Below are 16666 nucleotides of genomic sequence, written 5' to 3'. Positions count from 1 at the left end.
CCATATGCAGGTAGCCTACATTTAGGGTGTCGGTCATGGACGGTTGTCGAGGCAGAAAGCAGGAAATCTCATTTGTCTCACACAGCACCACTGCCTCTACTTGTTGTCACACGATAATCTGGGATAAATAGATATCCTGCGCCCTCTTTAGGCGATACCGCATAGTGTATCAGAAAATCCTCTGTCGTTTTATCAACAAAACATTACTTCAAAAAGTATACTGTTTTATTGGGCACACGCACTTGTTTGTTAGTCATTAAAAATATGCTTTAGAGCATTCATGTTCCAAGGATAGTTGAGAGTTCTCCCAAAATATATCTCATTTCATCCCCTTCTTCTTTCTTCTTTCGTAACGTGAAACTCATGACATCGCCATTTAATTTAATTGTAGGCATATGGAAAAAAAATATGCCATGAAAATTGAATGGTGACTGAGACGGTCAGTCCTCAAAATATCTAGAAAACCATATAGATTAAGGGGGAGTTGCCTAACACATTGTCACTGTAGTTCAGAGTCCGTTCCCAGCCTTTTCCCTCATAACAACAGAAATTTCAATTCTCCTCACAGCAGCTCCTTGGTGATCTATCATTTTTATGATCTGATATTACAGACATTTAATATAACTGCATATCTTATTTTTTTAACAGTCAGAAAAGAAAATCTGGATTATGTTTTAATGGATTACCAAATGTTCCTGATTTAAAATTTAATTTTACGTTTGCATTTGGCAGATGCTTAGGAGACATCTAAATTCCCATTTGCTGCAATAGCAGAATAAGAAATGTCCATTGTGACTGAATGTGCTGTGTATGCGAGTAAGTTTAAAACAAAAATACAACAAAACAAATACACTCCACACTGCATTTTTTTACTTTTATTTTTTTTTAACTTTTTTAAAAAACAAGAAGTTCCAAATACTCTGAAACCTGAACCCCAGCCCTGACCTCCACCAGCGAATCGCTACAATCAGAGAGAAAAAAAAACAAAGGTTTCATCAATACATGATCCTAAAGTACAGCAATGCATAGAGATCTGGTGAACGTCACCAAACCTGGTTCCCTGCAGAGCCCATTAAATTGGGTCGTGTACACCAGAGCACCAGTCGGGTCAGCTTAAGTGCAATGTTGGAAGAACTAACATGCCAAAAGGGTTCAAAATCAAGGTCTATGATATCTCATATTTGTCCTCCATTTAGTTTGTTGATGCAAGTGACTGAGTGAAACCTGTGGAGCAGAAATAGTCTCATATAATGGCCATGAGGTCATAACTTTATTGAGTAGGGCAGAAGCAACACTATAATGTTGCCAAAGATATGTAGAGGAGATTGTACTAACTGGTGTGCTTAAAGTGAAAAAATTAGCCTAACCAGCATAGACAACTGGTCTAATAGCTAGACCAAAGTATGGGTTAAGTTGAGCTGTTGAAGGTGTGAAGTTGGTGTCAGGGTCCAGATTGGTCTCTCTGTTGGCAAAGGCAACAGTGCCGTGTGATGCAAAACATTTGAGCATAATGCAGTAAATGAGAGCTTAAAATTCAGTGCTTAAGAGGACCTATCAGACACAGGAACTGTTTAAATACCATTCAGGACAGGAATATGAAGAAACAAATTTCAGCATAAGAAACAGCATATGTGCATCTGGAGTGTTTTGTGTACAGCCTATACACAGTAAGGTTGAAGGTGCTAAATTGTGTGTCATCAAGCAATTAAGACCAAAAGCTACAAACATGAGTCCCAGTGGATCTGCAGATCCGAACTGTCCAAAAAGTCTGCAGAAAATACACTGGGTGGGGTGTGCGAGCTGAGAGGGGCAAGGACCATACCCCCGCCGTTACAATTACTGCCCCCTCCTACCCCGGGCATATCCAGCCAATCCATGCTATCCAGGGTGGGGTCTTCAAAGTCCAGGTTGGCCGGGTGGGGTGAGAAGCTCAGGTCACTGGTGTCCATTGGAGATGAGGGATGGTCCAGAATACTGTAAGTGCTCAGCATTTGATTGTGGAGGTCATCGATCAACGTCAATGGGCCGTCCGGCTCCACGCCGAGGAGAGGAGCACCGGTGGTGCTCTCCAGGAAGTCCTCGAGGTGGACAGTTCTAGAGCAAGGCCTCTCCTGGGTGTCGGGGAGCTGCTGGGAAGGAGAGGGGACAGGGTCGGGCTGATGTGTGGGAGGCGAGAGGTGGAGCGGAGGAGGTGGGGATGGAGTGGGTGGGCTGGAGTGAAGGTCTGACAGGGAGGGGTCTTGACTGGCTTTAAATCCAGATGAAATTTCTGCAATGTGGAAAGAAGAGGGATTTATTATTAACATATATTATATATTTTTTAAATAAGTCTCTTATGTTCACCAAGGCTGCATTTATTTGATCACACAGTAAAATAATAATTTTGTGAAATATTATAACAATTTGAATATATTTTCAAATGTAATTTGTTCCTGTGATGGCAGCAGTCCTTAGTGTCACATGATCCTTCAGAAATCATTCTAATATACTGATTTGATGCTCAAACATAATTTCTTATGATTATCAATATTAAAAACAGTCGTTTAATATTTTATGTGGAAACCGTAAAACATTTTTTCAGGATTCTTTGATGAATAGAAAGGTTAAAAGAACATAATTTATTTGAAATAGAAATTATCCATATATTTAAAGCATCCTTGCAAATTAAAGTCATTTTCTTTAAAAAAAATCTTGCTGAACTCTAACTTCTGAATGATATATTTAAGACTCTTAAAAACTCTTTTTACCTCCACTCTTGATCAGGATATCGAACAAATCATCTATTTGCTGGTTGTTAGAGACATTATCCTGTGAACAGAGAATAATCACCAATGTTACTATAAGAAAAACGGTGGAAACAGAAAAAGAAGGTGAAAGAATAAAGGAGAAAAAATAGAAAAAGAACAAAGTAAGAATGTGAGTGAAGGCCATACTTTAAAACGCTGAGGGGGGTGAGGGATCGGCTTTGGGGAGGAAGGGGTGAATAAAGTATGTCGATCAAATGTTGGGCAAATGTCCTCCTAAAACAGATGGACATGATGGGTAGAGGAAAATGGAAAAAGAAATGCGAGCTTTAGCAAAGAAGGAGATAAAGACAAAAGGAAAATGGGTAACAAAACTAAAGCATGAGTATTAATGTGGGATACCTTAAATGAAGGGGGTGAAGAGGGTTTGTTCAGTGGGTTCGATTCATCACAGAAGAATGGCTCAAAGCTTGGTGGGGCGGACACTGGCTGGCTAGACTCCTGAACACTTGTGGTTTCCAAGTCGAGCCCTACTTTCTGAACCTGGAAATGGGAGAATTCAACATGAGTCAGCTGCAGAGAGGAGATAAAGCACAACGATATGCAGCCTAGCCCTTTATATTCCCCTAAGTACTATAATTGTAATCCATATACCGGTACACTGTTTTGTTAGCTCTCAATGCAATCCACAAATGCACACAGGTCATTTCATATCTGCAATTTAAATGTACATTTGAGACTGTTATTCTGTGATGTTGATCCACAGGTCTATAACTGTCAACAACTTTGGAAACTCATGCATGTTACATATGCATGTTACATAAATATTTTAGAAGTTTTATTAAAGTGTCAGAGTAAACTGTAAATGTAATTCCTTTGTGCTTTTGGACCATGCCGATGATTTTGAATGACTGAAAAAGACCCAGTCTCAATTATACTGAGGTGGCATGCGAGTTTAAATCTGGTGTAAATCAGACGCATCTCATTCAAATTCATGCAATGTTAACTTTGTGTTTATTTTAAATAAGAAGAAGTGTCAAAAAATTCCCTTAATTAACTAGCTTCCCCTTGTAAGTTGAAAACGTGCTTATCATTGGCTTTTATCATACACTATTTGTACATAGTCAATCCAATATGTATTCAGACACCTACAACATTTCTCACATTATCACAGTTTATCCGCTATAGTTTAGAAAACTGAGTTATCAAATCAGTTGATATTTCACTGGTTTTGGCCAACCTTCTGTTAGACTTTCTCACAAATGAATAAGATTTAAAAGCTGTTGGCGGTTAAATTCAAGTACACAATTAGATAATATCAGTTTAGGTCAATAAATTACCAAGCAACGCTAATTTTTTTTTCAGTCTGTGGTGTAAAGGTCACATTAGCAATCAAAGAAAAAACACTTAAGCAAAACATGGTCAGGTCAAAGTGTCTGAATAATTTTTGGTCCCAAATAGTTCTGGTAGTCCACTGTATGAAGAATATTTGGGTATAATCTGTCACAGTTTACTTTATTTTGCTATTCTCACTTACATAAATGAACTATAGTGCCGTGCCCCACTAGTAAAAGAATATCAACAATTATATCTGGTGTCTGAATAATTGTTGGTTTGACTGCATCTGTTACACATCTTACTGTTTCATGCCTCTTTAAAGACTTCACAGTTCAAGTTGTCAGAGTACTCTCCATCTCATGTAAATGCTATTTTTTAGAACTGTAACAGGTTTGAGTAAGCACATCCACATTGTTATATGCACATACTTTGGAGATGGGCTCTTTGACAGCTTGTGATTGGTTGGCAGAACTAGCCATATCAGCAGATGACTGGCTAGGGAGCTTGCTTGGGGTTGACTGCAATCTCTGAAACACAACAAACCAAGGATTATCATTTCACATTAGGAAAAAAAAATAAAAAATAAGTAAAACTGTTTTCAACATTGATAATAAGTTTCTTGAGCACCAAATCATTATATCATATATTACATATGATTTCTCATGTGACAGTGTAATGGCTGCAGAAAATTCAGCTTTGCATCACAGGAATAAAGTTGCATTTTAAAATTAAAATTTAGTTAAAATCTCAAAAGTAGTTTAGTCACCTGTAGAGTAATCCGTCCGTTAGATTTGCTCTGAGGAGACTTTCCTGTCAGGCTTTCCACACTATTACTGGTGAGTGCAATCAGATAGCGGTTGCCATTGCTGTCAGTGACTAGCGTGGGTGTGGAGTGAGCTTTCAGGAGATCCAGTGGGAAAGACGTAGTCATTTGAGTACCAGATGGCTGATTGATAAACACCTGTGAAACCTGTAAAAAAATTAATAAAAATAACGTGAAAATGATGGCAAGAACTGCATAAAAACAAAATGCACACATCATTCACCATCCAAACAAATATCTGGGCTATCAGAAAAAACAGAAATGTTGCTGACCTGTGGTGTCTGTAACTGCTGATTTTGTGGTGTCTGCTGCTTCTGATTGGTTTGTAGCTGCTTTTGTTGGCTCTGCTGGATGATGAGCTGCTGCAACTTTTGTTGCTGCTGCTGTTGCAGTAACGCGGTCTTCTTTTGCTGCTGCAATTGAGTCTTCTGCTGCTGTTGTAACAGCGTCTTCTGTTGCTGCTGCTGCATTAACTTCACCTTCTGCTGCTGCTGCAGTAACTGCAACTTCTGCTGCTGCAGTAATTGCGCCTTCTGCTGCTTCTGCAGCTGCAACATCCGTGTCTTTCCTTGCTCTTGCTGCAGTTTCTGTGGGTCGATTTGCTGCTGCGTTTGCTGTTGCAGTAACTGTGTGTTCTGTACGTTAGGTAGGTCCACAAGCATTTGCTGCTGCACCTGCAGCCGGTGAATCTGCTGCAGCTTGAGCAGAGTCTGCTGCGAACACTGCGTCTGGATCTTTTTTAGGGGCTGGACTTGCTTCTGCAGGTCCTCTGATGTGTCCATCTCCTCCTTGACCTCTTCCTTCACCCTCACTTCCAGTCCGTTAGACAGCAAAGTTATTTCAGCATTGCCCACGTTGTCTGCGCCCTCAGCAGCCGATCCGTGCTTACCCTGCTCCAGCTGAGAGCGCAGGGTCTCCACCAGCCTCTGCTTCTGTCTGAGCATGCGTGTTAACTCCTCGATCTGCTTGTCCTTCTCCTGAAGCATTTGGTCTTTGTCCAGAGAAAGCACAGCAGTTCCTGATGCTGCCACTGGACCTGGATCCTGACGCTGCGAGACTGGCAGCAGACCTGGGCGAGAAAAGCTGCAGGATGCCTGCATCTGCCCATGAGACTCCTCTTTAATTGGAGACCGGTGGTCTGGAGACGGGTGCAGGCTGAGCTGTGTGAGAGGTGAGCTAACCTGTTAAGGGAGAAACACAAGTTCTGGTTAAACTTTATTTGAAGGTCTCTGTGTTACAGTGTGATTATACATTTCAGTACTGAGTAATATTAAGCAACTAAATGTACTTACTATAGGGTTAGGGTAGGATTAAGATTTGGTTGAGGGTTAGTTGCATGTAATTATGCATAATTTACTGTTATTACTACTATGGTAAGTACATGTAACATTAAGTAAATGGGAACAGGAGCAGGCTTCACTCAATGATTGGACTTTAAGAGTGCTGGCCTGAATGATTAGAATATATAAAACAGGAGAGAGGCCGCACTATGCATAAATTGTTTTATTTGCACAAACGCGTTTCGGCGCGTGCCTTCTTCAGTGTGCCATAGTGTGTTACCAATGGTTTGCTTGGTGACTGTGGTCCCAACTGCCTTGAGATCATTAACTGTTTTAAGTACATGTAACATGTAATAAGGATACTGTAAAATAAAGTGTTACCCAAGTTCTTCATTTTTAGAATTTAGAATTCAGAAAAACTTTCACTGATGATAGAATTTTTTCTTATTCAATACAAATCTATGCAAATTACATAATAACATCAGTACAAATTACATATCGGTAATAGGGATGTAAAACTGAACTAAAAAACTAAAATAAGTTTGTTAAACTTGAAAGGTTAAATTTAAGTGTTTGAATTAAGTTATTGAAAAGTGTTACCAGTTTATCTAAATTAAAATAAGATTGAAAGATACCAATAAATAAAAACAATGGAACCGATATATTGTGCATCTTCAAACACAGAGACCTACCATTTCTCCAAACACATCCCCATTGCAGCTGGTCTCATCTGGACTCAATCCAGCCAGAGAGCGGTCGGAGGGGGTAGGAGATACAGGAGGAGAGGAGCTAGTGCTGCTGAAGCGCATGATTTGTGGTGGAGTTGTGCTGTGGACCCTAGTGGAAGCCGCTATGGAAAAGGCAGACACTGGAGCAGCCGCGTCTTTCGGGTTTTGATGTGGGGCGGCACCAGATGACTGAACTGACACCTGCGGTACCTGAGCAGGCACAGTTTTCATAGCTGCAGCTCCAGCGGCTGATGATCCATTGTTCTGCTCCTGGTAGTTCTTCAGTCGTTCCAGAAGATCGTTCTTAGTTCCAGATACTGTCAGACCCCTCAGTTTGAGCTCTTGTTTAAGTTCTGCAACCTGAAAGCGAGATCAATCAGTTCGGTTTCAAAATATCCACAGTAGTGAGCAACAGTCGGAAGTAAAATTTCCCATCATATTCTCCATAGGTTCTAATATTGTGACTAATATTGTTTTGGTTCATGGCTTCAATCCTATATCTTTTTCTTTTTTTTTTAAGCACTAAAGACAATGTAAGTAGGAAAAATACTTCTGGAACCAAAATCATCCAAGAAATTAAATGGTCACTGTTATTGCTTTAGTATAAGTGAATAAATTACAACTGTTACCCACTTTGAATTCATCCAGATTTGGGGGTAAAGTGCTGGGCTTAGCTCCTCCTGCTGTAGGCTGGCTATGACGATTGGGCCCATTCTGATTGGAGGAGACTGTCGAGCATGTGGAAATAGTCTGGGAAGGGGAGGGGCCCAGATTGGTGGATGGTTGCTGTTTTTCAGCAGGAAGTCTGGAATTGAACAGATTTATTTTTGTTTTATAGCTAAATCAGTTAGTTGTGTCTACACTTCTCTAGAACAGTGGCTTTGCTTCAGAACCGAGATTTTGTAACCTGCATTTAATGTATTCTGGATCATATTTGGTTTTATCTAGCAAAGGTTTGTCTGTTTACTATTTTTTTTATCCTAATTATGCATGATTTATGCATTTTTTTATTTGCATATAAATAGGATTTTTTTTTTTATCAGGTTGAGAACCACTGCTCTAGCAGACATACACTACTGTTCAAATGTTAAGGGTCAGTAAGATTTTTGAATATTTTTTATTTGTATTAAATTAATCATTTTAAGCAGCAAGGATACAATAAATCGATCAAACATGACAGTAAAGACATTTAAAATGTTACACAATATTTCTATTTCAAATAAACGCTGTTCTTTTGAACTTTCTATTTATCAAATGAATTAGATTTTTTTTTATCACGGTTTCCTCAAAAATATAAATAAGCACAACAGTTTTAAACATTGATAATAAATAAAGATCTGAAGGATCACATGACACTGAAGACTAGAGAAATAGCTGCTAAAAATTCAGCTTTGGTATCACAGGAAAATAGAAAACAAAGTTTGTAATATTACTGTTTTTAATGTATTTTTGATCAGGTAAAATTAATCCATATTGTGTGTGGTTGTACTCACTTTGGAGGGGCAGGTAAGATAGTGTGGTAGTTGTAGTGCTGCTGTTGCTGGTTGATGATCTGAAGCTGAAGGAAAAGCTGCTGCTGGTGGAGGATCTTGGCGTACGAAGAGTCCAGCTGAGGCGGCGGCTCCCGGTCGTTCTTCTGGTCAGGTGGGATATACTGGTGATATTTGAGTTTCTTCACTTTGGGCTTGTTATCTTTGGGTTTCTTGGATCGATGAGAGATTCGATCTGTGCTGGACTTAGACTGCTGCTTGTGGTGAGGAAAAGCAAAGGAACAAAAAAGAGAAGCATGAGTGATGAAATGGGATAAGATGAAAAATTTAACTGATGATAGGTTTGATGGTTTTTGCTTTACCTTAGTATGTCCCGTCGGCGGACGGGAAGAGTTTGTCATGGTAAATTCACTGGTTAGATTCTGTGGCGGAGAAGCATCGGATGCAACGAGTGGAGGAGGTGGGGGCTGAGTGAGGAACTACAATATGTACACTGGTTAAATACGTTATGTGAACTTAAAAGCATTACATTGTCCTCAACTCTGTCTGCATATGTTCCTTTGTGAGCAATAATAATTCGAAAATTTAAAGGGACAATCCAAATGGAAAAAAATAACCTTGACCATTCTGCTAAATTTCTGTTTTTGTGTTCCAGAGATGAAAGAAAGTCATACATGTTTGCAACAACATGATGACATTTTCTGGGTGAACTGTCCCTTTAAGTGTACAGCAGTGCTGCTCTCTAGCTTACTGATAGGACAAAATAAATATTCCATTTATCTCATATTAAACAACTGAAACAGGAATATACCTGAGATGGTGAGAGGTCTCCATTCATATTCAGCATATCAGAGGGGGAGTGTTGAGGAGCAATACCCAACGGAGAGTCCTGACTGCACTGGGGATCCGGTGACAGCGCATCACTACTGTCCTCATCCAATGAGGAGCTCTCACCCTTTGGAGACTCGGTACCTGATAATACACAAGAAATTAGTTGTCTGATATGTGCATAGACACGCTTAGGAAATTAATGATGGTAAAACTAAACTTAGATTTAATATTTGGTTTGCGAATTAATCAATGTGAGCGAATATTTTAAGTGAACAAATTGACTCGTTTTTTGTTCACTGAACTGTTTCACAATTTAAAGGAAAGGGATGTTATTGAAAAGAAATATAGTTAAAGCTTCCTGCTTTTGTCAAATTTGCAAATAATAGATTTGCATTAATGTCATTTGTGGAGAAAATGCTTCTGGTGCTTAAACAACAACCAACAAAGCTGACATTGCTGTAATAGTGTGTGCAACATAAACAGTGTTTGTGACTGTGGTTACAGACTAACCAATGAGCGCGTGCACAGGGAGGATGTTCTTGTGGATGAGCTCGATTGGACCAGGGCGGTGGGAGATCTTATCATTGAGATCGTCTGCCAATCGAGCTCTCTTCAGCTTCAGCTGCTTGGCCTGCAGTGAGGGCTCGGCCGAAGTCTCTGCGGGTGAAACAAATGTAATCATTAACAACTGAATCACTTCCTTTTATGCAAATACCACCTAAATTCCCCTCTGAGAGTCTACTGACTCAATTAGTATTTTTTGCATATTGATCAGCTGTCTGTTTTTATAGTATCAGAAAGGGAAATAATACAAAAGAATATAGAAGTCACAGACAGCTCCTTCAATCCTGAACAGGTCAAGATGAGATAATGGCTATGGACATTTTTCAAAACTCTGGGGTGCTCAGAAGCGGAAGTTGTCATAGTTTGGAAAACTTACATAGTGGTGATGAATAGAAACTACAACAAAGATATACATTTTGCTTTATAATTGCATAATATAGAGGGATTGATTACAGTGGTTAACTAGTTTTCTGAAATGTAATGCAAAATAGAACAAAAAAGTTTAGTGTTATAAATGCACAACCCTTTGTTAAAAAAAATTAAATGGACAAAAAAAACTGTGGAAACGTCTGTGAAAAGGGTCCATTGCAAGAGGCAGAAATTGCATAACAGAAACACGACGTGCAATAGATAAAAAAAGTATTATTTGAAATGATTAAATATGGTAACCATTTAATATTACTCTATTTTAATATTCAAAAGAGAATGATGAGACTCACCTTCTAGGATGTGCATCCTGACCAGTTCTGACCTCTCTGGCCGACTCCTGATCTTCCTCTTCAGGTAATCCTCAGTCTGCACCAGTAAAAGAGAAAACAACTGTCAACAAAAGAGCCAATCAAAGATGAGAAGCAAGTGAAAAAAAGAGATAAAGTGACTTACGCGTGCTCTCTCCAGACTTCTCCTCTGTTCGTGGAAGGCAGCCGGACTCTTCAGAGCTGTGTACAGAAAGAGAGATGCCCTTACTTCCTGATCTTCAGTGGCAGGGACTGATGTGCATATTGGTCGTTGTGACTGTCAGGTACTCGATAGATTAATCAGCAGAGTATTCAAGATCGGGTGCGGGAGATGGAGCGAAAACACCAGAATGTTTCCTGCGTGAGCTAAACTACAATATAGCGTTTTCTCACAATTACTGCTATGACTTTTCAAGTATTCAAGAACTTTTGTATCTGTACACATCTAGGCCAACATTTCGTATTCGATATTGAGGAACTATGTAAGGAGAATGTAAAACTAGTCATTAAAAGGTCATTCTGAAAGGTCATACGTTACAATAAAAGAGAACATCCACTTATATCGGACTCTCAAATCATCTGCTGAAAGAACAAAGGGAGGTCAGTATAATAACAGCAAGTGTGTGTATCCATCTGCATGGATGAAAATGTACTTGGGATGTCAAAATCTATATTTTAAAAGACTTAAAACAATTTAGTTGCTAATAGTAATTATAATTTTTACTAAACAGTTTGCCACTAGTCATCTTACAGTAACCAGGCAGGTATATTCTTACATTAGTAAAGAATGCTAGTACTGTATGTGCAATATTCACTACAACAGTGGATGTTATTTCTTTAAAAAGATTGAAAACCATGAAAACTGCACATGCGATTGAGCTGTAATGTAAATTTTTTAACACAGAATAAGAATGTGATGTAACAGCTGAGCTTGGGTAACTAAATTCATGAAATTTCCCAAACCACAAGCTATGGTTAGCAATGATCATCCGCCTGTTCTCTGTGAAAGAGAAATTCGCAATAATAAACCTACAGTACTGTACAAAAGTTTGGGGTCGATTTAAGCATATTAAAATGATGACACTAAAGACAGGAGCAATGACTGCTGAAAATTCAGCTTTGAAATCAAAAGGAATAAATCACATTTTTAAACATCATAAAAGAGAAAAGTAATTTTAAATAATAAACAATACAAATCTGACCTAAACAAAAAAGATTCAAGATTCCTCCCTATGATGATACTGAAGGGGGTGAAACCGATGCTGCTTCAATGTATATGTAATGAGAGATTATAATCAGGGTATTAATCAATATTTTCCCCATATAAATCACATTAGTTCAATGACTTCTCTAGGCTTATGAGATTTTACTTTGTTATATAAGTTACCAGTGTGATTACTAAAATGTTCTTTTCATGTATTCTGTAATGTCTGTATTTGATTTCTGAATGCAGTAATAGTGTTTGATCATTTAGCCCGGCTTCCAGAAATGAATTATGGACTTGTTTAAACGTGTCAATACATACATCTCTTTTTCTAGGGTACCCTGACAACTAGGTCACAAGGGTCATTGGAACCAATAGTTTGAGTGACCATTTCATAGTTAAAGCTTTACTTTACTGTGTTATATTAAAGTGTCCTCTCCTTGAGAGAAAGAACACATTATCTTGATGTTTTGAGACGACTCTCCTGTTTATAGTTAGAGCCTGGCCAAATCCAACCTTGAAAAAGCTGTGTGTCGGTGTGTCTGTGTGTGTGTTAGTCTTTTTGGTTACAGGTTAAGCAAGCACTGACATTTATTGGAGATTGACTGAGTTCTTGTTCTGGACACACAGCCCAGCAACCCAAATCTGCGACCTGGAAGGTCTTGACGTGCCTAACTTCAGGGTCCGAGTGTCATCCGCATTATCGATGGAGATATGCTTCAGTCTGTCTGTTTATGTGTTGGAAAATTACTATATTTATCTATTTCTTATAGCCAATGAGAATCATTCAACCTGAAGCAAGGACGTAGCTTAGACCTTGGTGAAGGGTATAATGGCTGTGATCTTTGTAACTGTAAGCGGGGTGGCCCACAAACTCCTTGTGAGTCTTGAAGATGACTTCTGCTGATGAAACTGCAAACTATCTTTAGTAAAACTTTTTTTCAATTTATTATCATTCTGACTTCGAGTCTTCTGACTGGTTCTGGGTCTTTGACTGTAAATCCCCTTAAAATACATACAATGGAGAAAATAATTATTTGATCCCCTGCTGATTTTGTAAGTTTGCCCACTTACAAAGAAATGAAGGTCAATATTTTTTATGGTAGGTTTACTTTAATGGATAGAGACAGAATACCAATAAAAAAATCCAGTAAACATGTTATGTAGCCTATATGTTATAAATTGATTTGCATTTCAGTGAGTGAAATAAGTATTTGATCCCCAAGCAAACCATAATTTAGTACCCTTTTGGAGAACCCCTTGTTGGCAAGCACAGAGGTACGATGTTTCTTTTAGTTGGTCACCAGGTTAGGAGGGATTTTAGGATCCCTAATGAGGGATTTTGGTCCATTCCTCTTTACAGATCCTCTCTAAATCGCTTTGCAACTCGAAGTTTCAGCTCCCTCCACAGATTTTCTATAGGATTAAGGTCTGTAAACTGGCTAGGCCACTCCATGACCTTAATGTGCTTCTTCTTGAGCCACTCCATTATTGTCTTGGTGGTATGTTCTGGGTCATTGTCATGCTGGAAGACCCATCTTCAGTGTTCTGGCTGAGGGAAGGAGGTTCTCGTCCGAGATTTTACGGTACATGGCCCTGTCCATCAGCCCCTCAATACAGTGAATTCGTTCTGTACCCTTAGCAGAGAAACAGCCCCAAAAGTATAATGTTTCCACCTCCGTGCTTGACCGTAGTGATGGTGTTCTTGGGGTCATAGTCAGCATTTCTCTTCCTCCAATGACGACTTGAGTTGATGCCAAAGAGCTAAATTTTGGTCTCATCTGACCACAGCACTTTCTCCCAAGCCATCACTGAATAATTAGATGTTCATTGGCAAACTTCAGACGGGCTTGTACATGTGCAGGGGGACCTTGCGGGCGCTGCAAGATTTCAATCCATTGTGACGTAGTGTGTTACCAATGGTTTGCTTGGTGACTGTGGTCCCTACTGATCATTACCAAGCTCCTCCTGTGTAGTTCTGGGCTGATCCCTCACCTTTCTCGTGATCACCTTACCCCATGAGGTGAGATCTTGCATGGAGCTCCAGGCCGAGGGCTATTGATGGATATTTTGTATTTCTTCCATTTCCAAATAATGGCACCAACAGTTGTCTCCTTCTCACTAAGCTTCTTGCTGATGGTCTTGTAGTCCATTCCAGTCTTGTGTAGGTTTACAATCTTGTCCCTGATGTCCTTTGAAAGCTCTTTGGTCTTGCCCATGGTGGTGGAGAGGTTGGAATGGAAGATAGAGATTCTGTGGACAGGTGTCTTTTATACAATCAATACGAGCTGACATTAGGAGTACTTTCTTAAAGTGACAGGACTAATCTGTGTTTTACATGGCCACATAACCAATCTGTGGGAGGCAGAATTCTTCCTGGTTGGTAGGGGATCAAATACTTATTTCACTCGATCAAATGCTAATCAATTTATAACCTTTACATAATGTGTTTTTTTCTGGATTTTTTGGTTGATATTCTGTTTCTATCCATTAAAATAAACCTACCATAAAAATTATAGACCCTTCATTTCTTTGTAAGTGGGCAAATTTACAAAATCATCAGGGGATCAAATAATTATTTTCTCCACTGTACATAGTACTAATGTTTAGTTAGACCAGTGCAGTGGCCTCTGAATAAACTTTCCCTTAGACATTCAATATACATTTTAATCTAAAAACTTTGTATAAGGGTAGCTGACACATTATGCGTCCACTGACTTTATCAGTTACATTAAACAGCTACGAAAGCTTGATATAATCCTGCCATCTTATGTGTGCTGTAATGGAGGGGTTTTGGATTTGACATGGGCCATGTAATTTAATGTCTTGCAAAATGGTGTTTAGTGCTATACTGTATAAAGCTAAATAAACAGTTCATTTTTGGCTGACACTTTTATTAAAGAGCAAAGCTAGAGCTCATGGGGAACTTCCTCCTTTCCACCGAGGCCAAATAGAAAGCACAGTGTGAAGACTGCAAATCCACTTGCCTGATGAGCAGAACACAGAATAAGGAAGTGGAAACAATAGGGGAAGTAGATCCACCTGATAACACAACAGTCCCTTTCACAATGACTGTGTTGGCAAACAAGAGTCAAGTCTTCTATTGAGGACATGCTAGACCACAGCTAGTGGACTGTCCCATCAATTATTGCCAGCTGGAACCTATATGCAAAATGTTTATGAGACAACATGCATAATAATGCATATTCTGTCAGAAACATGAATAGCTTAATATTTTTTATTTTGAATTGACGTTGATTTCTACATAAGCTTTGTTGAAATAATGAATTTGAACGGTGCAATATCCTTTACTACACTACCATGAAATACTTGTGGGTATAGCAGCACCACAATAGCAACTTACTGTATTGACATACCCCCAAAAAATAATTTAAAAAAAATAGTAAAATACAGGCTCCTATCCAGGAGTCTGCCTGTCATTGTGGATATGTTTTACAACTCATTTGTGGAACATAAATATATATAAGAATATTTTAAGTGTACCTTGCTTTGATTATATACAGCTTCAAGAAGTCACACTTAAAAATGTCTGAATGTCATTACATACTAAATATCAATGCAAGTGGCATATGAAAACATGATGCTGGAGCTTCACTCAGAGAGCCATTTTCTCCATTACTTTCAATCAAATGGTCCAAAAGGGATTTTTCCATGCATATATGAAGTCAGTTCTTGTAAAGTTCAGACAGATGTTCTAGCAGAGTCTTCTCCACAAGTGAAGTTTAACACATTAACAATTTGATTAGCCATGCATGTCTGATGTATGCAATAATAGTCAGAATTTTTTTTTAACAGTTATTTCTTAAATGTAACTTTATTGAACCTTTATATCAAAATATATAATTTAAATGTCTTTTTTATTTGTTTTATGTGTCATATTTAATACATAGGCTTTTATTACTCATATAGTACGATATAGTGAGAATATGGAGCTAACGCTCGAGAAGGGAAAAAAACACCTCAATTTTATTCAAAGCCTAAAAAATATATGTATTTTAGTGCAGATGTTGCTATTTATATGGCATGTACCACAACCTAAATGTGGAGATTTGGACAATATAGTAAAAGGCTTGCTAAAAAAGTATAAATGATCAATTACAACAGATGTCAGATATTTTTGTCAGTTTTTTTTTTTCAACAAAGTTTGGATCATGTTGATAACTTAGAGGCCTTAGAAATTCATGTTTCAAATATGATACAGTAGGCTTTATAGGATTAAACCACAAGCTTAATTTTGCAGAATATATTTGCCGTTTCACCTGAAACTTCTGATGTTTTGCTTGAAGTGTTTATAAATATTATACTATATTATAAAATAAACGCCATTAGCGTGACATTTTGATATACAATGCACAGAAATTCATACATTAAGTGTCCAAATACTTATACTAATATATGAAGCCTGCACAAACATTCCCAAAATGAATGACATAATACATTGCAATCTGCATTTACTGCAAGTAAATGTGTGTGTATATATATGTATATATAAATAAATTAACAAACAGGAGTGATGCTCGACATAAAAAAAAGGAGTAAAATGTGACTTACGAGGCATGATTCCTTGACTGACCAACTCCTCTCGCGTCCTTCTTTGTTGTAGTTTGAGCTGAAGAACTGCATGGGGAGAGAGGAAAAGGGTTCAGATACAGAGAATGACAGACGGCTGGAGCCAGATGACTATAACATAGACAAGACAAGAGCTCTTTCGATATCTTACTAACTAAAGGCTGAATGCTGATGGGAGGGACTGCGAATTTTGAGGTTGTTTGGGTGGTTTTCATACTTCCCGTTTTACCACACTCAACCACTTTTTCAAACGAGAGGCAATAGGCGTTCTCCAAATCAGGAACTTGCATGCAGGCCCAAAACATTGAGTAAGTTGCTCAATGACTATAAAGAGGGT

At 38.5% G+C, this 16666-nt stretch overlaps 1 protein-coding gene and 1 long non-coding RNA gene across 8 annotated transcripts in view; both read right to left on the bottom strand.

The window, feature by feature from the left end:
* The window catches only part of LOC306989760, an 86245-nt gene extending 86145 nt beyond the window's left edge, over positions 1-100 (bottom strand). Inside the window, exon 1 of the long non-coding RNA XR_013795725.1 lies at positions 2-100. This is a non-coding gene — a long non-coding RNA (uncharacterized lncRNA). The remainder of the gene's footprint in view (position 1) is intronic.
* Positions 101-860: 760 nt separating this feature from the next.
* mrtfab (myocardin related transcription factor Ab) overlaps positions 861-16666 on the bottom strand; it is a 38057-nt gene continuing 22251 nt past the window's right edge. For 4 of the 7 annotated variants that reach the window (XM_079596226.1, XM_079596224.1, XM_079596229.1 and 1 more), the window contains 16 exons: positions 16312-16377; positions 10681-10736; positions 10518-10593; positions 9745-9891; positions 9215-9375; positions 8766-8882; positions 8407-8657; positions 7547-7718; positions 6878-7273; positions 5178-6086; positions 4849-5052; positions 4511-4609; positions 3147-3287; positions 2934-3020; positions 2748-2808; positions 861-2269 (listed from right to left, as the gene is read on the bottom strand). In XM_079596226.1, the coding sequence (XP_079452352.1) occupies positions 1719-2269; positions 2748-2808; positions 2934-3020; positions 3147-3287; positions 4511-4609; positions 4849-5052; positions 5178-6086; positions 6878-7273; positions 7547-7718; positions 8407-8657; positions 8766-8882; positions 9215-9375; positions 9745-9891; positions 10518-10593; positions 10681-10736; positions 16312-16377 (3494 nt within the window). In that variant the 3' untranslated portion in view covers positions 861-1718. The remainder of the gene's footprint in view (positions 2270-2747; positions 2809-2933; positions 3021-3146; positions 3288-4510; positions 4610-4848; positions 5053-5177; positions 6087-6877; positions 7274-7546; positions 7719-8406; positions 8658-8765; positions 8883-9214; positions 9376-9744; positions 9892-10517; positions 10594-10680; positions 10737-16311; positions 16378-16666) is intronic. The other 3 variants (XM_079596228.1, XM_079596227.1, XM_079596230.1) reach the window with 1 other exon arrangement.

Source organism: Phoxinus phoxinus (assembly GCF_949152265.1).
Source record: "Phoxinus phoxinus genome assembly, chromosome: 21".
Lineage (NCBI taxonomy): Eukaryota > Metazoa > Chordata > Actinopteri > Cypriniformes > Leuciscidae > Phoxinus > Phoxinus phoxinus.
The sequence above is the reverse complement of the archived record's forward strand: the minus strand, read 5'-3'. Positions and strand labels throughout refer to the sequence as shown.